Source organism: Pristis pectinata, chromosome 2, assembly GCF_009764475.1.
Source record: "Pristis pectinata isolate sPriPec2 chromosome 2, sPriPec2.1.pri, whole genome shotgun sequence".
NCBI lineage: Eukaryota > Metazoa > Chordata > Chondrichthyes > Rhinopristiformes > Pristidae > Pristis > Pristis pectinata.
Genome location: NC_067406.1, coordinates 48817005 through 48841300, shown reverse-complemented (window position 1 = coordinate 48841300; position 24296 = coordinate 48817005). Strand labels below are relative to the sequence as shown.

The following is a 24296-nucleotide window of genomic DNA, read 5'->3' as shown; positions in this document are numbered from 1 at the left end:
GCCAGGAGGAAGGTGGTTAACATAGATTTTACGTGTAGTGCTGTAAACATTTCAAAAACTCACTCCAAAGAGTAAGGTGGAGAATTACGCCCTCCTACCATGACCTCCCCACTTGACTTAGTGACTACATTTTCACCCACGCAACTGCACCCACTCACTTCAGGAAACCTTCCTCTGCGCCACAATGTTCTCCAGCATACACAAGCAGATGTCTTACCAACTCTGCTTCTCCTTCCAATCACACACAATCACCACTTGTACTAACCTCACAAGAGATGGCAACTGGACTGGCAGCACCAATGACATTATTTTTCCTTTAGAATTGGTGGGAAAGGATTTGCAGGGCGGGGAAAAAGATAAATGGATCTTCTAGAGTTGTTGCTCCAAAATGATACATTTTATTAAAGGAGCAACTGACACTGAGTTATTTCTGTGAAGAAAACTTGAACCTGGCAGATCAGCAGTATTTTTGATGATTGAACCAGAGGCATATACAGTACTTCCAGTGAGGACCATGATTTTTTTCTTTGTTTTGCATTAGATAGATCTGTGAGCTGGAACTCCATTGGTCAGGTATATATGAGGTATTTACTGCTGAGCTGCTCACCTGGTGAACTTCAGCACTATTCCTGCAAACACTATATTTTGGCATTTGCCAACCAACGTAAGTTTTGCTCTTCAGTTTGTGGGTGTGCAGGTTTGCTGCCACAGGTAAAGAGGTGCAGTTAATAAAACATTAACTTAAATGGTAGATTATAAAAATACTGAATACAGGAGCCTGGCTGATCAAGAAAAATTACTCCGGTGCGGAATCAGTTACTTGGTGCATTCCATGCTATGGAACAGAAGCAGAAAGACACGTTGGGACACTTGGTTGATCCCATTTTGCTGAATGAGCAAATGTGGAGATGGTTGCTTTCCTTGGTGGAGGAGATAAATAATTTAAGGGTTCTGCTGTTTATCACTAACCAATGACATCTGATGATATACAATATGTTCACATGGACAGTAGATAAGGTTCAAAGGTAATATCCTGAATGATGAGTAGTTTGCACACATCCAGTTTCCAATAATCCATTGCTGTAACAGTGGAGTTCTGCAATAATTCCAGAGGGATTCCACCAGAACAGCAACAATTTGGATAAGATCCAGATATTCCATATTTCAACCTGAATTTGGTGATTCTTCCAAGGTCTTGATGGGGCAAATCATCACCTGAATCAATAATAAATGCCTTTGATATGGGAAAAGAGTGAAGACTCAAGAGTTCCTGCTTTCTAGCCCTTCTGGCACAGCATTGACACAGAGGGTGCTTGTCTGATCACAATTCTGAGAGGATCCCAACACCAAGCCCGTCTTGCCAGTCAGCTTTAGTTAGAATTTTGTGCCTCCTCAACACACTACCAAACACCTACTCCTCCAGCTCATTCCCCTGCCTATTCATGGGGATAGCATTGAACATCACTGGCAAAAGCTGAGGTAAGCCTGGCAAAGGATTTTGAAGTCGTATTGTGTAACTTGAATAAAGAATATCCTAATGTGGTTTGACAGCCTTTGCAATTGAAGTATTAGCCAACACCTTCAGGAGGGGAGAGAACTCTGAGGGTGTGAAAAGTGTTTACTGCCATTTTCTATGAGTAATTTATTAACAATCTAGTTTGCAAGTATTGCATCAAATAATGGCACTGCCACATTTTATTTAAATAATCAATCATTACGTAATGAAATGCATGCACTAGAAATATAGCTTTTAAAAGTACCCTTTTTAAAATGCAGCAGCATAAGATTTGCTACTTTTACAGTTCATTTTATAGCAACAAATAAAATAATAAATACCTACCATCCTTAGTGATCGTATCATGGAAAGTTTAAGTGTTGGAATATTTATTGTGGAAAGTACCCATTCTAAGCAAGTCAGTAGAACAATGATAAAATCAAATGCATTCCATCCATTTCTTACATAGGGTAGAGGATTTAGTGCAGTCACCTTTAAAATAGCTTCTATTATAAAAATAATTGATAAAACCTAAAATCAAATGAAAAACAGTTGTTAACAATTAGTGACAAATCTAGAAATATTAGATGCAATAAAGTATAATCATACTTCAATGAACAAGTAATTTGAAAAATACTATTTATGCCAAATCCCTCCCTGCACTATTTTGATAAAGGTTTATTAAGAAAGGAATATTATAAATAGCTGTTTTCATAACTCTTTATATCCTTGACCGAAATATGTATTTACTGATTTGTACCTTGTTATATCTAAATATTTTGTGGACTGAAAGCCCATTTAAAATTAATTGGCCAGATCTTGCAGAAAAATAACAATGTGTCAATAAAGTACAAATAGCCCAAGAAAATCAAGTGATTAAGAGTTACTAGTCTCTTGAACCTGCTAACCAATTTACACTACCTTACACATAGGGCAACTTGCCTTTCAGCTCCTGGTTGTTTTTAGTATCTTACTGTATTAGTATATTATATGTCCATAAAATGTTAATGTATGGTTGTTAGGAATGCAAGGATGTGGATGTTTTAATAACATGATAATTGTTAATTAATTGCCAATAAAGCACTTTATCCTGAAATTAAATAACTCTGAAGCCTCATTCATTCAGGTTCTTGGAGAGGGCGGCACAGTAGCGTAGCGGTTAGCGCGATGCTATTACAGTGCCAGCGATCGGGGTTCGATTCCCGTCGCTGTCTGTAAGGAGTTTGTACGTTCTCCCGTGTCTGCGTGGGTTTCTTCCGGGTGCTCCGGTTTCCTCCCACATTCTAAAGACATATGGGTAGGTTAATTTGGGTTTAAAATGGGCGGCGCGGACTCGTTGGGCCAAAAGGGCCTGTTACCATGCTGTAAATAAAATTTAATTTATAAAAAAATTTAATATTAACAATTTCAATTTTTAAAATATTTTTCCTCTTCTCTTCAGCCTTTGCTTACTCTCTCTCTTAATTCATTCTTTTCTTCCATCTTCATTTTTCTAACTTGTTATCTCTGTCTGACTTAATTCTTTCCTGTGACTGTTGCTCCCATTGTCAACTGTGGCCCCATCACTCTTGCATTGTTTTCAGCTGACAAATCCAGAAAGTTATGGTTGAAAAAATTTGGACTGAAAGGTGGAGAAAATATTGTCACTAATGAGAACTGCTTCAAGATGTTTTTCTCCAACAAAATCCATCCCATTACTCAATTTATAACTTTATATTTTCAGTCCATTGACAGAAATATATCTTTTTTACCTTTATAATATTATCAATTTAATGTAGAATCCTTTCAGCATAAATTTTGCTCATAAATTCACAATGTCAAAAATATCAACATTTTTAATCTGTGGCATGGCTGTATGATAAGCTTTGACATGTGCGTGTGAACAATTCAAGCCAATAACAACATAAGGTGGAGCATGTATGAGGCAGTAATGTTTATAAGTGTCATCCTGCCCAGACTTTATGATAAACCTTATGCCTAAAGCTCAAAATCTTTATCATCAAAGCAAAACTCTGCAATGGCATTTTGAAAAACATTCCATCTTGTCTTATAATAATATATGAAATGTTGATGGAGATCTTAGGGCTGTTTAATTTTTGCCACCAGTTTTTTTACAATTTGTATTTTGCTGCAAAGGCTCTTCTGATAAATGGATGGCTATGCAAGACAAAATCATGTATGGCTTACTTTGAACTGTCAGGCTAGCCTGATGTATTATATTCACAGCAATACCTGTGTAATTATCAAGTTCCCCCTAGCTTTTCTCATCTAAAAGATGGATGGGGGGGCAGATAAAAATTAGAACATGGGAACAGGTTGGAGTGGTAGGGGTGTGGACTTATTGGGAATAGGCATATCGTCACTCATCTGGCAGCTAACACTATTTTCAGCATGTTCACGTAAAACAGACTGGAGACTACATGCATTTACATATTGAGTCCTATTCGATTCTAGAAAACTTGATTGCAGGTGTAAGTAGCTTGGCCATGCAGCATGTGCACTCTGCCATATTTGTACATATCGCTAGGTAGTATAAAAGCATTCTGTCAATGGACTGCCGTTGGCTGTCTCAAAAGAGCCCATGACTATTTTGGGGAATTCTTTCGTGTCAGGAGGAACTTCTCCTGACTTTCTCATCCTGGATCCATAAAAATATTGTCCACTGCTGGTCAATTGCTCTCCTCTTGTACACCTCTATCAAGTCACCTCTCATCCTCTTTCACTCCAAAGAGAAAAGCCCGAGCTCACTCAACCTATTGTAGGAAGGATGTGGAGATTGTGCAAAAAACACAAAAAGTGCTGGAGGAACTCAGCAGGTCAGGCAGCATCCATGGAGGGAAATAAACAAGATGATAAGAGGCATAGATCGAGTGGACAGTCAGAGACTTTTTCCCAGGGCGACAATGGCTAACACGAGGGGACATAATTTTAAGGTGATTGGAGGAAGGTATAAGGGGGACGTCAGGGGTAAGTTTTTTACACAGAGAGTGGTGGGTGCGTGGAACGCACTGCCGGCAGAGGTTGTGGGGGCAGATACATTAGGGACATTTGAGAGACTCTTAGATAGACACATGGATGATAGAAAAATAGGGGGCTATGTGGGAGGGAAGGGTTAGATAGATCTTAGAGCAGGATAAAATGTCGGCACAACATTGTGGGCCGAAGGGCCTGTACTGTGCTGTAGTGTTCTATGTTCTAATCAATCGACATTTCGGGCCGAGACCCTTCATCAGGACTGGAAAGGGCAGAAGCCAGAATAAGAAGGTGGGGAGGAGGGGGAGGAGCACACACTGTGTCTCCGTTCCAGCATCTGCAGAATGTTTTGTGTCTATGTGGAGATTGTGGAAAGGGTGCAGAAGAGGTTCACCAGGAATAGAGGGTTAGAGGGCATGAGCTATAAGGAAAGGTTGGACAAACTTGGGTTGTTCTCCTTAGAGCGTCAGAGGGTGAGGGGACACCTGATGGAGGTTTTCTAAATTATGAGAGGCATAGATGGGGTACACAGTCAGAATCTTTTCCCCAGGGTAGAAATGTCAAACGCCAGAGGACATGTTTTTAAGTTTAGAGGAGGGAAGTTTAAAGGCAATGTGAAGGGCAAATTTTTTATGCAGAGAGTTGTAGGTGCCTGGAATGGGTTACTAGGGGTAGTAGTGCAAGCAGGCAGTTTGGTGGAGTTTCAGATGCTTTTAGATAGACACATGAATATGAAGGGAATGGATGATATATAGTAAGAGGACATTTGGCATCAAGATCAGCACAACATTGTGGGCTGAATAGCCTATCCAGTGCTGTACTGTTCTATGTTCTATCTGCCTTTGTTTAGGGAGCACGTGGCAGCTTGCCAAGATGATGCTGACAAGGCTGGAACTTGATGATGCCTTTGCCCTCTCGGCTTAGGGTGGCCATCCATTTTGAAAAGAAGCTAAAAAAAAGGCCAACTTTTTAATATGGGAACTGAAGAAAAGTTTTTAAAAATATAAAATTGGTCTTATTTTGGTGAAGTACTGTAAATGTTCTACTGAGAATTATTGCCAATAATCCTGGAGGACACTCCAGGCTTAGCGATGGCCTCTAAATTGCCTACTTCTTGGGATGCATCTGGGTGCCTGCTATTGTATAGATGGTGGAAGAGGTGTGACTAGGCCAGGGAAAATAACTGGAAATAATTTAGTGCAGCCAGTATGTCCAACTTTTAGGTGGAGTACATTTGAAAGAAAATCACACTTTTATATTCCTCAGAGTTTCAGGTACCAATTTTGACCTGGACCTCCAAGGTGGGTTTCACGTCTCTACCAGAGAATAGGTATGATACATCTATTCTCCACCTAGCATATATATTAGATCTCCATGATACTGTATGATGCAGGACTTCTGGAGTAGGAAGCCTTGACACCCTTATGACAGTGGCAACACCAGAGAAAAAGCAGAGAGCATCATTCCATCTTGGTTTCTGGTTATCTGGGTGCTGGCTTAGTTTTGTGACATTCTTGCAGGTTTCCATGAAAGCAGGAATATGCTGAAAGAATGCAGACACTCCTGGCTTTTATTGAATAGTTTGATCATATAACATATCTTGTCTATGTGCTTATCTTTATACAATACTTACAGTGTTCCCACTTTCTAATGAATGAGTATACGGTGCCTGATGGTAGTCTATTGACAGCAAAAGAGTATTTATTAGGATGCAGATAGTAATCACTCCTTCAAAAATTGGGTGTGAAACAACCAGTAATAGACATTCCTGCAGTCTTAGAAATCCTGGGCAACAGGTCCAAGAACAAAACATTTGCCTCAACCTTTTTTTCAAGGAATTACATTTTGAGTTCCTTTGGTTTTCAGTTTCTTCCTCTTTATCTGCAGAAAATGCATAAAATATTAGAAGGTGTAAACAGTGTCATTGGGCTACAACTCAGAATCAGTTGTTAACCAGTTTTGTACTCACGTGCAGCACTTATGTAAGGTTAATTAACACATATTCGATAATTTGGGTGCAGCATTTTAATTCAAAATACTTTAACTTTCTGCTAGATAAAATATCATTAACCTTAGATATGTCTATTTCTCCCACACAGTTGCTGACTGACTCGCTGAGGGCTTCCAGTTTTTTTCTGTCCTTATTTCAGATTTCCATTGCAGCATAGATAATCTTGATTGCAAACAATAATTTACTTCTTTAAGACCATCACCCTTTAAGGATTGTGTCATGTGACAAATTGCACTACAGTAACATGCATTGAAAACTCCAGAGGCAGTCTGTGACGAGCCCTTGAATAGATTACAAATACCTTATTTGAGTTCCTCATACTTCATGTGTATGTACACTTTGCAATGTACACTTTTGGAGGTTTGGAACCCTCTAAGCATAGATAATTCACACTACTGGCAAGAATAGGGTGGTGAAGAATCACAGCCATTAAAACTGACGACAGTACTGAGGATATTTGGTGACTACAGTTGTGTGTTGGTAGCGTGCCTATGAAGCACACAGTTAAATGCGGCAAGTCTTTGAGGTGCAGGCCTGAGTAAGAGAAAAATATTATCACCTGCAAAAGTAGTTATGAGTAAAAAGGCAAGACTATTTACTGTTTTAATGGAACACTGTCCAACATAATGGTCCAGTCCTAGACTGAGCATATTGGAAATTTCAGTACTTGTGACAAATTGTGGGAGCCCTTCAGTTCACACATCCACCAAATGGAGATGTTTTGCAGAGTGAATAACATAGCTGATGTAAATGATGAATATGCTCATAATGAAGCCATAGACATAAGAAAGAAGGATTCCTTTTAGTACTAATGGTGCCAGGTACTGATTTAGCACTGGCAAACATACCTGCATCCCATTGGATGATCGACATCCCATTTAAGGAAGTTATAGAAAAGCTGCAAAGCTATTTCAATGTAGCGCTGTCGGGGATTGTGGAGAATTACAAGTTTGGGACAGATATTCCTGAGCTACAACAGACAATTAGCAACTGTACACTTATTCCAAAATAACTGTTGTAGGATTGCAACTGCAGTGCTTTCTTGCAGTGTATCTATCATGGTGATACTCAAGGCAAAGAGCAATCTCTGTCTCTGCAGAGATTTTAACAGAACAGATGATAACACATGATATCTTTTGCACCCCTCTTAAGAATTGTACATTAAATCATCAGCAGCTAGAATCTTTATCAAATTAGACCTTTCTGATGTCTACACTTAGTTTAATGTAGGTGAAAAAGGCAACACTACATGACAATTAATATCCACAAGGGATTATACCCGTATATGAAGCTACCATATGGAGAATATCATCACCATATTCTAAGTGATGAAGACAAAAGATACCGCAGATGCTGGAATCTAGAACAAAAAACAGCACACTGGAAGAACTCAGCGAGTCAAACGGCAACTGTGGAGGTAAAAGGTGTACGTCAACGTAAAGGAGTGTGACAATTCCAGCATCTGTAGTACCTTTTGTCTTCATCATTTAGAATATGGTGATGATATTCTCCATATGGTAGCTTCATATACGAGATGCCCAGTCTCCAGCATTGTTTGTACAATCAGGATCACATTCTAACTGCAGCTACCACTGGAGGTAAAAAAACCTTTACATCCTTAAAAAGCATGTACTCTGTATATACTTCTCGCTGCCTCGGTAAAGCAGCCAGCATAATCAAAGACCCCACCCACCCGGGACATTCTCTCTTCTCCCCCCTCCCATCAGGCAGAAGATGCAAAAGTTTGAAAGCACGTACCACCAGGCTCAAGGACAGTTTCTATCCTGCTGTTATAAGACTATTCAATGGTTCCCTAGTATGGTAAGATGGACTCTTGACCTCACAATCTACCTCGTTGTGACCTTGTACCTTATTGTCTACCTGCATTGCACTTTCTCTGTAGCTGTGACACTTTATTCTGCATTGTTTTACCTTGTACTACCTTAACGCATTGTGTAATGAATTGATCTGTATGAACAGTATGCAAGACGAGTTTTTCTCCGTACCTTGGCACAAGTGACAATAATAAACCAATCCCAATTTGGAAGACTTCATCAAACTGAGCTGTAAGAAAAAAGCAAATGTGCCTTTGTACAGAAGTAAGTGATTTATTTAGGTTTGCCAATAGCTGAAAACTGGCTGCAGCCAATTAAAGAGAAAGTTGTGGCTATCATCAGAACAGAAAATTCACAAATATTACTGAGCTTCAGTTACTTCTCGGGTATGATTCAATACTCTGAACTTTCTACTCAATCCAGCCCACAGAGCTGACTCCACTAACTCAGTGGGAAAAGATCAGCAAAAGACATACGATCTGTGCAAGAAAAGTCTTAGTAGGAAGTCCTTTTTGGTGCAGTGCTACACCAAATACGTGCTAAAGTTTGCTTGTGATGTTTCTAACAGTGGAGTTGGAGCAGTGATTAATCTTACCATGAACAGTGGTTTCAGATCCTTATTGCTTTTTATCTTGTACACTGACCAAAGGTGAATAAAAAAATAGGCTCAGATAGAATAGGAGATTTTGGTGGTTAGGTTTGAAATGACAAGATTTCATCGCTTCTTGCTGGAAAACTATATACTAACCAGTAGTTTCTGTTGGCCTACGAGAGCAGCATTAAGGATGAAGAGGTGGGCCACTCTACTCTCTCAAGATGAGTGCGACAGTGAATGCAGAGCATGTAAGGAAAAATGCTTTGTTGAGACAATCTAGTGAAGAAGGCACAATTCCCTGCATCAGCAGGGAAAATAGTTAGCACCATGCAAGAAGACTTTGAGGCAAGTATATGAACAGTTGTTAAATGAATGGATTGATTCAGACACAAAACTTAATAAAGGCATGAAGCTGTTCCATCTCAGACAACATGAATTGTTCACCAACAAGGCTGCATAAAATAGGAATTCAGGGTAGTGATCCCAAAGGAGTTGCAAAGCAAGATTATGGAAGAACTCCCTGCAGAATCTATGGGTACGGTGAAATGAAAATAAAAATCCAGGGGACAGTTATCCACATGAGGAAATCTTTGAAGGGATTACAGTTTTGAAACAAGCAATATGACATGTATCACATTGTTTCCCCTTTTCCAAAACAGAAAACTGATATAATGTATTTACAAATTTTACACATTGAAACATTCATTGGTTTTTCTACCAATAGGCCTGCCAAATTGCCAAATACAACCTCCTAAATTGTCACTCCAGCTGTGGAGGTGACCCAGGAGACCACTCACATGAATCCATTTAGATTATTGCGATAAGAGTGCAGATAACTTTTCAGCATTAATCAACGACTCTTCAAAGCCATTTAAAGTAAAACATGAGGAATCATGCACCACCAGAGAACCCACATAAAGGAATTCAGAAATAAAAACAGAAAATGCTGGAAACACTCAGCAGGTCAGGTAGCATCTGTGGAAAGAGAAACAGGGTTACCATTTCAGATCCTAGGCCCTTCATCAGAATTTATACCAGATTTCCAGCATCTGTCAATCTTTAATTTTCAATTATGCAGAATTCAGATCCATCTCTGCCACACACAGTCTTCTTTGTATTGGATAAAAACAAGAGGGTTTAAGTTTAAGATAAGAGGCAAGAGATTTAAAAGGGACATCAGGGGCAGCTTTTTCACGCAAAAGATGGTGTGTATTTGAAAGGAGCTGCCAGAAATACTGGTTGAGGCAGGCACATTAGCAATGTTTAAAAGCCATCTAGATAAGTACATGGATAGGAGAGGTTTAGAGGTTTATGGGCTAAGTACAGACAGATGGGACTAGCTCTCTGGGTAAAACAGTCGGCATGGACGAGCTGGGCCGAAGGGCCTATTTTTATGCTGTAAGACTCTATGACTCTATAAAGTCACTTCAATTTGAAAAATTTATGAAGAGCAATGAAATAAAGCATCACTTCTTCATACCACCCAGCTTCAAATGGAGAAGGGGAAGGCCAGTTTGTATGATAAAGAAGATGTCAAAGAAATAGGCCATGGAAGGTCAATCAGAGATCACTATGAAACATTGACTTGCAACATTACTTCTAAATTATAGAATGGAGCTGCTGATAAACAGCATCTCTGGACATGGTTGAGTCTTGTTCAGCCTAATTTGGAAGCAAAAGTGATGAAAGGCAGTTCAAAGACTAAGTATCATGTCACAAGCTGCTAGAGAAGGTGTTTAGCCTGCAGAATAGAGTTTATGTGTTCAGCTCCTGAAAGATAGGAGATGGAAAGATGGGATACTGAGGAAATAGTGGAGGTGTATGATCGTAGGCCTTACCTCCCAAATATTGGTGGGTAATTCAGAAAATTTCACATAAACCATTTGTGTCTGGGGAATAGCAAAAAAGATTGTGAAGATTGAAAATCTTCCTGAAGTAAATACCACAGTTGTTCAAGAGGAGCCAGCTTATCATCTCTCTGAGCACAGTCAAAATGTGACAACATCATTCAGTCCAGAGGTGGATGATACTGCAACAACACCTGATGAATCTATGAGTTCAAAACAAGTAACACGAGTACCACTGCAAAAATCGCAGAGAGAGCAGAAACCTGTGACTTGGTTAAATGGGGAAAATTCGTAAATATTTTAAATCAGTTTACGTTTTCTGTCTAGAAAAAGAGGAAGCAGTATGATATATGTAATACTGCTTGTTGTTTTAAGTTTATCATCCCTTCAAGGATTGCCTCATGTGGCAGAGTGCTCCCTGGATTCTTTTAAATTCGTTTTGTTTTTATGGGTATTGTGGGCAAGGTCAGCATTTACCGCAAATCCCTATTGCTCGAGAGCATGGTGGTGAGTGGCCTTCTTAATTCGCTGCATTCCTGTTGGTGAAGATACTCCACAGTGCCTTTGGGTAGGGAGTTCCAGGATTTAGATGCAGCAATGATGAGGGACTGATGATGTACTTCCAAGTCAGGATAATATGTAGACTGGAGGGGATCCTTCAGAAGGTGTATTCCCATTTGTCTGTTGCTTTTGTCCTCCTTGGCGGAGGAGGTTGTGGATTTGGAAGATGCAACTGGAGTAGCCTAGTTGAATAACCATGGTGCATTTTGTAGGTGGTACACATTGTAGCCACTGCGCACCATTGGTGGAGGAAATGTATACTTAGAGTGGCTGATGGAATACAAATCAAGTGGGCTGCTTTGTCCTGGAGAGTATCAATGTTATGGGTGCTGCACACATCCAGACAAGTGGATAGTATTCCATTACACCTCTGACCTGTGCCTTGTAGACAGTAGAAAAACCTAGGGGTGTTATTTGCCACAGGATGAGTCTCAGACTTGCTCTTATAGCTATGATATTCATGTGGCTGATCCTATTTAATTTCTGCTCATTGGTAATGCCCTAGGATGGTGAGGGATTCAGTGATGGTAACACTAATGAATATCAAGGGTAGGTGGCAAATTCTCTCTTGCTGGGGTTGTCATTGCCTGGTACTTTTGCAGCATGAATGTTAATGCCACTCATCAGCCTTTGCCAGAATGTTGTCTAGGTCTTGCTGCATGCAGGCATGAACTGCTTCACTTCCTGAGGAGTTGCCAATTGTGTAGTCATCAGCAATATCCCCATTTTTGACCTTATGATGGAAGGAAGATCATTGATGAAACAGCTGAGAACGTTAGGCCTAGGACACTGCTCTGAGGAACTCCTGCAGTGAAGTCCAGGGATGATTGATCTCCAGCAACCATAGCCATCTTCCTCGGTGTGTGGTCTAACTCTAACCATGTGCTATATATCTCTGTATATAGAAACAGCCTGTAATGAACCACTGAATAAACTACATCTACCGATGCCTCAAGTATCTCAGTCATCCACTCAGCAATGGACTTTGTAAGAACTCACTGACCCACTGATCACATGTACTTTATGTCCTGCATTTGAAGTGCTTCACTCTTGCATTGCACTTGGTCCACTTGAATCAAGGCAGCTGATTTTTGTGAATGTACTCCTTGGAAATGTGTGATACTGCTTGAGAAATGAGGGTTACAGACTCTTTCAATGCTTTACCACTAACAGCTACAGAGCTATCAGAAACAGGAATGAGATCGCAGAGAGCATTGCCGACATCAAGTTTAATTTTCCTTCAGATTGGTCCATGATGTGTTCCAGTGCAATGTTCTCCAAAGAAAATAGGAAATGGATTCATAGGACAGCATGAATTCTGGACAATCAAATTGCATTTCAATAAATGACCTTTAGGCTGAAGAATATCTGGCTGTATTTCCCATTTGAGGGTGGTAGGCTTGGATATGATCAAACCTATGCTGGTATGAATGTCTTGCACCTGTCTAGCAGCAGTGCAGAGGTGAGCTAAGAAAGCAATATATTTTTGTTGAGAAGACTTTCCCCATTGTTAGCTAACATTTGTTAGAAACAAATGCCCCTTGCAATGAGAGTGAAAATTCAACTCTAATTAATTATTAATTATTTGTCTGCAAAGTAATGGTAGCAAGCCACTAATTTCAATGGTACCAGCTTTTTTTCCCATTTCTTTTGCAAAAAAAAACAGACTTGTGCAAAAATGAGGGGAATTAGGATGAGAGTAGCAATTGCAGGCCTATCAGTTAAATGTCAGTCATGGAAAAGCTTTTAGAAACATTAAGCCTGGGCAGGATTATTGACTGCCTGGATGAAAAAGGAATTAAGGCAAACCAGCACAGATTCGTCAAGAGAAATGTGTATTCAATCAATCTGATAGAATTTTTTTATTGAGGTAACTGATAGAATTGATAAGGGTAATGCAGTTGACATGATGTACCTGTACTTTGGAAGGCTTTTGCTATGACGCTGCATAACAGGCTTACCAGCGAAACTGAAGTGCAAGGCATAAGAGGGACATTGATTGTGTCAATACAAGACTGGCTAAGTAATAGACAATAGGGGATCATGGCAAATTGTTGCTTTTTTGGATGGGAGAAAGCTGAATAATGGTGTTCCGTAGGGATTGATGTTAGGACCAGTGATTTAAAAAAAATCTTTATTAGTGACTTAAACTGAGTGCGCAAACTACAATTTTTAAATTTGCAGTGACACAAAACTTGGCAGTATTGTGAACTTTGAAGAGGATAGTAATACATCAGAGCAGGATTGAAGCAGGTTATTGGAACAGGCAGAAGTTTAGCAAATGAAGTTTAATGTAGGGAAATATGAGGTCTTGCATTTTGGTAGGAAGAATGAGGAAATGCACTATAGAATAAAGGATACTGTTTTAAAAGGGGCAGAGAAGCAAAAAACCTGGGGGTATGGTTGCACAAATCATTGATAGTGGCAGAGTAGGTTGAGAAAACAGTAATAAGGCATACACAATAATGGGCTTTATCAATAAAAGGATAAAGTACTGAAGAAGGGAGGTTATGCTAGAATATTGCATTCCATTTCCAGTTATCACATTATAGGAAGGATGTGAAGGCTTTAGAGACAATATTGAAAAAAATTGAAAATGGATGAAGGACTACATTTACAAGGGTATATTAGAGAGGATGAAACTGTTTTCTTTAGTGAAGACTGAGGGGAGAATTGAAAGAAGTATGTAAAATGATGATGGGTCTGGACAGAGTGGATAGTGGGAGGCTGTTCCATTTGGTGGAGGGATCGAGGACTAGAGGTCACAGGTATAAAATTTAGAAGAAGAGAATTAAGAGTGAATGAGGAAAAACCTTTTAACGCAGCATGTGCCTGGAATCTGAAATTCTTTGCCTGTGGATGTGGTAAAGGCAGGTTTCATTGTGGCCTTCAAACAGGAATTAGATAAATACATGAAAAATTTGCAAGGCTACAGATAAAGGACAAGTGGGTAGAAGTGAAGAGTTGCTCTGGTAGAGAGCTGGCTTGAGTATAATGGGCCAAATGTCCTTTTTCTGTGAACTGAAATTTCCAAGTTTCAAATTCATTTTCAATTTGGATTATTAGTCCAGAACTCTGGATTTCTAACCCTGTAATATTACCTTTACACAATTATAGTTATGATACTCGCCTGTTACTTCATTTAATCAGTCATTTTTTGCTCTAGTGATGACCTTAAACTTCCTGTTTATGTCAGAATGTGTGCATTTTTTTTATACAGGAAACACATTGGTTATGAAGGTTTGTAAAGTTCACCAAATTGGAGTCTTTACACTTCCGTGGTGTTGTCACAGATTAAATGAGAGACAACATGTCACATGGAAACAAAAACTAATAACTTCTGTTCCTGTTACTGATAGTGTAGCAGGCAAATAACCTAACTTACAACAGCTAACTAAGTTGTTTTTCACATCTCTATCAGCATCAGCAGTGAAGAAATGTAGCCTTTTTCTCAGTTTGCAGATTTAGGCAAGGCTGCATTTATTGTCCATCCCAAGTTGACCTAATAGAGTCTCTTAATTAATTGTTTAATTAGTTAGTCCACTTTAACCCAGTTTTATTGAATTGAATTTCAAAACTCACTATGCTGGAATATTGGTTGCCTAGTGTGGTATCATAACTATTAGGCTACCATTCCTTAAATTCAAAGAAAAGTTCATTTCATTAATACCCTTGATATTTGTGAAAATATATAACAGCTAGCTGTTACTTTGACCTCATGACTAAACAGTTCTTTTTGGACCTGTTGGAACTGGCATTGATTTTGGAGTGAAATGTTGACACACGAAGTGGCTGTTGTTAAAACCAGAGCTACTACCTGCTTTACACTTTGACAAATGAATTCTCATGTTTCAATATTCCAGTTAGCTATGGAGAAAAATGCTTTCTCAAACTTTATGATCAATAGAATATAAAGCTCTTACCTCAATCTGGAAAATTCCAATATTATTTTTCTCCAAAGTATGAGATGGGAAAAATATGGAAAGTACTTCTATGTTTTGCGGCACACATGTTGAAACGCCAATAATAATTAAAAAGCAATTGATTTACAAGCATACCAAAGTGAACTCACCGAACTGTGAAAGTTGTGTTACATTGGACGAGGCAGAATCCATTGAGAAACCTCGAACCAGCTTTAGTCCACATTTACGAAAACGGTCTTTTGGATTTTGACCACCACTTTTGATATGCTTATAAAAGAATAATTTAACAAGTGTGATTACATTTATAAAAGATAGAAGAATACTTTTTGATATTCAGCGACAATAATAACGTGTAGAACCAGCATCAAAGTGGGCAAATCAAGGGTTACTAAAATTCTGTTTTCAAGGTTCTCTGTGTTCCCTAAGCCAGAAGTACCCAGCAGAATTTGGATGTATTCCCTCCCATGACAACGTGTACTTCTGGTTTTTAAAGGTTTATACTGGGAATGCTGACGATAAAAATCTAACTTACTTGTATGTTGTTGGTTATCAATTAAATTACTGTTGAAATATAGCAGGTAAGTAAGGACTACATTTATAAACGATGTTGATGTAAATGTCAGACAAATGTAATGAATTGCATTTGTAGTGTGCATAGGATATTGGAATTATTTTTTAAATCCTGCAGTCAGTTTTTAACTTGTTCATGTCATTAGGAAGAGACAAAAACAAAGGCTGGGTACTTCACACAGAGGTCATTCATTTAGACTTCCATGTAGTTTGTAATAGAGCTACAGAGGACAAGGGGTAGGGCATCAACCCATTTTTTTCAGTGGTGTATGGTGTATGTTGCAGCAAGACCTAAAAAAGAGAATATGTGAACTACTTAAAAAAAATCACTTTTGGGAAAAAGTTATCTCTTTGAGGAAGTGGCAAAAGTAACAAATCCCTACCAATACACACACCCATGTTTATTTGCTTAAGTGCTTAACCCCATGTTGATATCAGCAACTTTATGGAAAATCCATCTCTCTTTCCACTGGCACTGTATAATCCCATTCATCTTGTTTCATAAGCGAAGCAAGATCATACATATTCAGATCCAATGTGTTATCCTTCTATTCTTTAAGGCCACAGAAGTCCTGTTACTGTTAAATAAGCATTGAGTGAGTTTGTTCACTGGTTGAGCAAGAGGTTATAAATATTTCAGGACAAGTATCATGTGCTACTGGAAAGTTCCATTGTTTCTTTATAATTTTTGAAATATGATACAGAAATTTGAGTGACATTTGAACTGTGATGGACAGGGAAGGTGTGCTAGGTAACTCTCTTACAACATAGTTTACAGACCTGCAATATTGCTCTGAGATTTTAGAAGAATGTGCAGTTACAGAAGTGATGTCATCAGAGATATAGGTTCATAAGCATTGAATAAAGTCATGGATTTGGGAGAAACAGGATTAACATGGTTTACTTCAGCTCCATAACATTACTCATTGCCTCCTCTGCTTTTATTTACCTGCTACTGAAATCCTCATTTGTGGCTTTATTACCATAGAATTGACTGTTCCAATGCTGGGGACTTAGGTATTTATATTCTATACAGGATACATGGAACAGACTTTGTTTAAGTTCTACTCGGGTCCCCTCCTTCAACTTCTTTCCCAGTACATTGGCAACTGCATTGGTGCTGCTTTTACCATTCATACAGAACTGGTAAATATCATACTTTTGCTACCACTTTCACGTAGTCCACTTCAAACTCTTCCCTTTCCTTTTTAGGTCTCTCCACCTCCATCTGAAGGGTTAGACTGGCCAAAAACATCCATTACAACCTTACAGACCCCCACAGCTATCTTAATTATACTTACACCCACCTTGCTTCTTGTAGGGATCCATTTTATTCTCCCAGCTCCTCCATCTCTGTTGTATTTGCTCTGATTATGGACATTCTGCACAGGTACCCCTTAAATATCTTCCTTCTTTCTGAACTATGGCTTCCTCTCTAATTTAGTGAACAGGGCCTTTGATCACATGTCATTTTTTTTGTCCAACAATCTGCTCCTACCCTCTCTCCTCCTGGACAGAGCAAGGATAGTTACCCTGGCTCTCACCTTCCACCACACCAGCAGCCACATTTAACGGATTGTCCAATCTCAATTTCTGCCAGCTCCAACAAGGTTCCACCATGACACATGTGCTTCCTTCCCCTTCCCTTTCAGCAGCTCGAAAGGATCGCTCTCTGCACAACTCCCTGACCCTCTTTTCCATTCCAATCCACCAGTCCATGTCTAATGTACTTTCCCATGTCACTGCATGAGGTAACTGTCCCTTCACCTCATCCCTTTGCACCATCAGGGACCCAAACAGTCTTTCCAGATGAAACAGTAATTCACTTGCACCTCTTCCATTTCAGTGTACAGCATTCAATGTGGTCTCCTCTACATTGGAGAAAAAAATTCAGACCGGGCCACCGTTTTGCAGCACACCTGCACTTAGTTCACAGGAACAACCCTGTTGCCTGTCACTTTAATTCTCCGTCCACCTCCCACTTTGACCTTTCTGTGCACAGCCTCCTGCACTGTTATATTGAGACCACCTCTGAACATGTCTTCCAGACTCAATATCAAATTCTACAACTTCAGGTGCTTTCTCTGTCTTTATCAGATCTGGCCATCTCTGCTGTAATTCATCAGTTGTGACATTGACTCAAATTTTCTCTCCCCATCAGCACAGCTGACCTGCATTTTTTTGTTCCTTTGTATGTATTATCATTCTCTAATTGCCTCCATTAACTCATCGTCTGGAAATCTCTACATCTTATCTCCATGGCAACACTGGCCTCACCCTGTCACAGATGCTCCCTTTGTCCAATCCATCCATTACCCCACCTTCTCTGTATCTCAAAACAAAACTTGTTTTTCTTTCTTTCCCAGTTTTGAAGAAGGGTCTTTAACCTTAAATGTTCACTTTCTACTGATGCTGCCTGAGCTGCTGAGTGTTTTCAACATTTTTTTTGTTTTCATTTTGGAATACAGGCTCTGTCTGCTTAATCTCTTCTTGTAGGACAAACTTTTCCAGGAATCAATCTGGTGAACTTCCATTGCACTCCCTCTGTCATAAATTTATTCTTTCTTCAAGACCTGTACACAATATTCCAGATATGATCTCCCTGGGGCCCTATTTAGCTGCATTGAAATGTTTCTACCATTGCACTCAAGTTCTCTCGCAAAAACAGCCTTCATACTGTTTGCCTCCCTAACTTTTACTGTACCTGCACCTTAACTTTCAGTGATTTATATACACAGACACCCAGATCCTTCTAAATAGCAACATCTTTCACTCTCTCACCATATAAGATAATAGTCAGACTCTTTATTTTTTTTCTAGCAAAGTCAATAACGTCAGATTTTTCCACATTACATTCAATCTACCATTTTTTTGCCTGTTCACTTAATATTCCTATAACCATTTGAAACCTCTTGGCATCCTCCCTACAAGTTACACTTCAAACTATCTTAGAATTATTAGCAAATTGGATGTGGTCTCTCCATCTAAATCATCAATCCCTGCAGCAATCTTGAATGAACATCACTACAAGAACTTCAACAGTTCAAGAAGGCAACTCTTGGGCAATGATGACTCCTTGTGTATCATTAATTATTTTTGCCCTGTCATTGATAGTCAATATCTTCAGCTGCTTTGGCCTTAAACACTTGAATTCCCTTGCTAATCCTCTCAGCCACCCCCTCTCCTTCAAGTAAGATATTTATTTACATAGCACCTATCTAAGCTTTGCAATGAAGGTAATACTTTTTCTGAGTTTTCACTGCCATAATGAGAGGAATGAAGCAGGCAATTTGTGCACAGCAAGCTCCCCAAAAAAACAATGTGATAATGAGCAGATTATCTGTTATTGTGACAAACAGTGGGCAGAACACTTTCCTACTTTTCTTCAGAATACTTCCATGGGAAATGTTATACCCACTTGAGTGGATTTAACAATGGATTGAATGGAAGACATCCCTGATTTGACAGCACTTTTCATTGCTGAAATGGCATCATTATTTAGCTCATCACCAAAGACTTGAACTCACAGCCTTCTGACTCACAGCCAAGAATGTCATCAACCTTACCATAGCTGGCAATGTAAAACACACAAAAGCTACTACTTTGTATTAGTTGTTAGTCAGATGTAATATATGAACTTTCAGAAGAACTTCAATAAGCTATCACACAAGAGATTATTAAACAAAAGAAAACAATGTGGGGGTATTGGGAGTAATATATTGACATGGATTGAAGATTGGTTAACAGACGGAAAACAGTAGGGATAAATAGGCATACAGGGCCTCATCCTGCTTATTTTATGTTCTTATATGTCCTCCTACACCTTGCAATATGGGTCTATGTCAAGTTTTCTTTCATAATTGCTTTTGTTAGTGTTTTGGAATTTTCATGTCAAAGGTTCCATGTAAATTAAGCAATATTGTTCAATAAACAGGTGAAAGGTAATAGCTCTTTTGCTGCCATCTTGTGGAGGCAATCTTTAGTTAATGAAATATTAACCACTTGGTGCATGAGAGTAGCATTCATAGATTTTCTCATTCCTTTCAAGGAGATAGAAACAGGATAGGGCATTTCTGCCCTTCAGCTTGTTTCAACATTAATAAGATCACTGACCCAGCATTATAAACCCACCTTTCTCCCGTATCATTCAATACCTCTTGACTGCTCTAGTATCAAATGCTGTTGTAGAAAAGAATTCCAAATTTTTAGCCCCCCTGCAGAGATAAATGTGCTCACTACTTCTGAAAGGCCTGCTCATCGTACCCTTCAAATCTAGATTCTGAATATTTGGAAAGAGTTTCTCTCTGTTTATCCCAAATCCTTTCATTTTTAATTGTACATCCTTCTAAATTTCAGGCAATACAACCTTGCTTCTGTAATCTCTCTAAATTAACCTGTAGAATCCAAGCATCATTTTGGTTAATCCATGATGCTGTCCCTCTATGACCAATATACCTTTCCAAAAGATGGTGCATGGAACTGCTCACATTTCTCCTCAATGTGGTCCAATCTGGGCTTTGCATTATTATAGTATTACTTCTATCTCCTTGCACTCTAGTTTTCTAGACAAGAGTCCTATGTGTTTTTTCAGTCTTTTTGATTATCTTTTGTTTAGTATCATCAGCAAATGTACTACGTTTGGTCTCACCATCTAAATCATTGATATAGATTGTGAACATTGATCCCTGCATTGAATGAACATCACCACAAAAACTTCAATAGTTCAAGAAGGCAACTCACAGGCAATGATGGCTCCTCGTGTATCATTAATTATTTTAATGATATGCACATGGACCACCAAAGAATCTATGGACATGGATTACTTCTAGTTTTATTTAAAAAAAAACACCTGTTCTGCCCTTTTAAGATCAAAAGGGGAGGCTTCCCATTTTCCTGTGTTGTCATCCATTTGCCACAGTTTTGACCATTTGTTCAAACTGCTACAATCACTCAATGTATAATTAAAGTAGTGCACCAGAGAACATCTGTGGATGTTAGTTATTTAAACTTGCAGAAGGTTTTGGGTAAGGTTCATCACTTATCAAATAAGATAATACTATAATACATCCATCTGTACTACTTGTAGCATTGCCTACCTTGGTGTCATTGGCAAACTTGGAAATGTGGTTTCACCTCAGCCATTCATAAATACAGTGAATAGTTGAGGCTCAACACAGATCATGAAACCCCACAAATTGTGTCCTTCCACTTTGAGTAACTGCGTTTTATCCCTACAGTTTGTCTTTTGCTGCACAATTATATCTTATCCAGGTCAATTGCTTCAATTCCATGAGTTTCAGAATTACAATGGACCTTATCAAAGACTTCTGGAAGTTTACATAATGGAATCCATAGATGTTTCCTTGTACAGTATTTTAGTCACATGTATAAAAAAATCCATCAAGTTCATAGTCAAGTTCATCAAGCTTATATACCTTTTACAAAATCTTATTGATGACACACTAAGTTCATCAATTTTCCAAGACATTTGAATTTAGATGAAAATTGCAGCATGCGGGGATTGGGGAGGGGGCACTGACTATCATACATTTAACTAAGTTAAGGAAAAATGGATTGGACCAAAGAGTGAAAGAGGGCAAAATTAGGTGTTGAGGAGTTCTACCATCCATGGAGAATGCTGCTGGTCACCCCTTCTTACTTATTACAGACAAATGTGGATGGATGGGAGGAGCCTGGTTCCACAGTTCATTTGTTTGTCATCTGTCTGCTGCCTCCAAATATCACCAGACTGAGGATAGCAGTTCATCAGAAAGTAAGGACCCTCACTTTAAGATGAGGGCTTTGTAGTTGGCTCTGTTATTCAATGAGATCTCAGCTATCCAGCTGCGTGAATCTCTGCTCAGCCCATAAGGTGGTAGTTTCTTGATGTTTGGACTCCTTTAAATATCTGACTATCTTTTCTCTAGGATCCAGCAACAAAAGACGAAAAAGCTCATAACAAAGGAGAATATTGATTTAGAGAGAAAATGTGTGTGTTGTATCAAAACAAACAGAAAAAGTTTCTATGGGTGTGTAAGTAGTGAGAAGATAGCTAAGGTAAGTGTGAGACATCAGGAGAATGAGGCTGGTGAGTTAATAACAGGAAACAAAGAAATGGCAGATATGTTACAAAATTTTGCATTAGTCTTCACCATGGATGACATGGCAAATATCTCCAAGATAATAGATGGGCTAATTTCAAATAACATGGAGGAACTTGTAAAAAAAATCCCATCACAAGGGATAAAGCATTATAGAAACTTATGAGGCTAAAGGTGGACAAATCACTGGGACCTGATGGCTTGCACCCAAGAATTTTAAAGGAAGTGGCTGTAGAGATAGTGGGTCCATTGGGTTAATTTTTCAAAACTTGCTAAATTCCAGAAGGGTACCAGGACATTGGAAGACAGCCAATGTGACTCACTTGTTCAAAAAGTGAGGAAGACAGAAGGCAGGGAACTATAGGGCAGTTAGATTAACATCTATCGTTGGCAAGATGCTAGAATCAATAATCAAGGAGGAAATAACTCATCATTTATGAAAGCTGAATGTAATCAGGCCTAGTCAACATGGTTTTATGAAGGACAAGTCATGTTTGACAAATTTTGCTCGAGTTCTTTGAGGCTGTGGCAGGGACAGTTCATAGAGAGGAACATGTAGGTGTTGTGTATTTATATGTCAAAAAGACATTTGAGCATTGAGTACAGGAATCGGGACATCATGTTACAGCCGTAAAGGTCATTGCTGAGACTGCACTTGGAGTATTGTGTGCATTTCTGGTCGCCACACTATAAGAAGGAAGTGATTAAACTAGAAAGGGTACAGCGAAGATTCACAAGGATGTTGCTGGGATTGTAGGGCTTGAGTTACAAGGAGAGACTGGAGAGGCTGGGACTATTTTCCCTGGAATGAAGGAGGCTGAGAGGTGACCTTACAGAGGTTTATAAAATCATGCACAAAGATTAGGTGGATGGTCTTTTTACCAGGGTAGGGAAGTCTAAAACTAGAGAGCATAGGTGTAAGGTGAGAGGAGAAAGATTTAAAGGAAACTTGAGGTGCAAGTTTTTCACACAGTGGGTTGTGGGTATGTGGAATGAGCTGCCTGAGGAAATGGTAGAGGCAGGTATAATTACAATGTTTAAAAGACATTTGGACAAGTACTGTATATGGATAGGAAAGATTTAGAGGGATAGGGGCCAAATGCAGGCAAATGGGGCAAGTTCAGGTAGGCAATTTGGTCGGCATGGACACGTTTTGGACCGAAGGGCACAGTTCTGTGTCATGCAATTCTATGACTCTATGACAAGGTGCTACATAAGAGGCTAGTGCATAAGTTAAGAGCCCAAGATATTCGAAGAAGTGTGTGAGTACGGATTGAAAATTGGCTGTCACATAGAAAACATTGAGTTGGAGTAAATGGGTCCTTTTCAGGCTGGAGGGACATAGCGAGTGAAGTACTCCAGGGATCAGTTCTTGGCCCTCATTGTTTACTATTTACATTAATGACCTGGGGGAAGAAACAAAATGAAAGGTCTTCAAGTTTGCAGATGATACAAAAGTAGGTGGAAGTAAGTGTAATGAGGACTTGGTGATTCTACATTAGGATATAGATAAATTGAGAGATTGTGTGAAAATCTGGGAAATGGATTTTAATGTGGGGAAGGGAGAGGTCATGTACATCGGTAAGAGGAATAAAAAGGTGGATTATTATCTAAATGGACAGATGCGTGAGTGAAATTCAGAGGGATCTAGATGCTCTAGTGCATGAATCACAAAAGGTTAGCAGGCAGGTCCAACAAGTAGTTAAGAAGGCAAACTGCATTTTGGCCTTTATAGCAAAGGGGTTAGAGTTTTAGAGAGGTTTTGTTACAGTTTTAAAGGATGTTGGTGGGGCCACACCTGGAATACTGTGCACAGTCTTGGTCTCCTTACCTACAAAAGGATATAGTAGCATTGACAGTAGTCCAATGGAGATTCACCAGGCTAATTCCTGGGATGAGAGGGTTGTCCAATGAAGAGAGGCTAAACAGATTGGATCTGTCTTCCTAGAAGAATACAGGGTGACCTTATTCAAACACGTAAGATCTTAAGGGGGCTTGGCAGAGTAGATGTAGAGATGTTCTCACTAGTGGGAGAGTCTCAAATAAAGGGACATAGCTACTTAATAAGGAGAGGCGCATAGAAATTTCTTCCCTTAGAGGGTAGTGAATTTCTGGAATTCTCTGCTGCCGGGAAGCTGTGAAGTGTTTTGGATCATTTTATTATCTTAAAGGTGCTTTTTAAGTTCAAGCACTTTACAAACCAACCATTGGTGTCACAGGTAGACAGGGTGGTGTAAAAGGCTTTTGGCATTCTGGCCTTCATCAGTCAGGGCACTGAGTATAGGATATTGGGGTGTTGTGTTGTAGTTGAAGAGGCCGCACTTGGAGTGTTTGGTTCAGTTTTGGTCACCCTGCTAAAGGAAAGATGCCAATAAGCTGGTAAGT

At 39.2% G+C, this 24296-nt stretch overlaps 1 protein-coding gene across 1 annotated transcript in view; it reads right to left on the bottom strand.

Moving 5' to 3' along the window:
• LOC127580705 (sodium channel protein para-like) overlaps nucleotides 1-24296 on the bottom strand; it is a 135207-nt gene that overhangs the window by 88452 nt on the left and 22459 nt on the right. Inside the window, exons 8-9 of the mRNA XM_052034476.1 lie at nucleotides 15376-15507; nucleotides 7328-7449 (exon numbers count right to left, since the gene is read on the bottom strand). Coding sequence (XP_051890436.1) covers nucleotides 7328-7449; nucleotides 15376-15507 — 254 coding nt within the window. The remainder of the gene's footprint in view (nucleotides 1-7327; nucleotides 7450-15375; nucleotides 15508-24296) is intronic.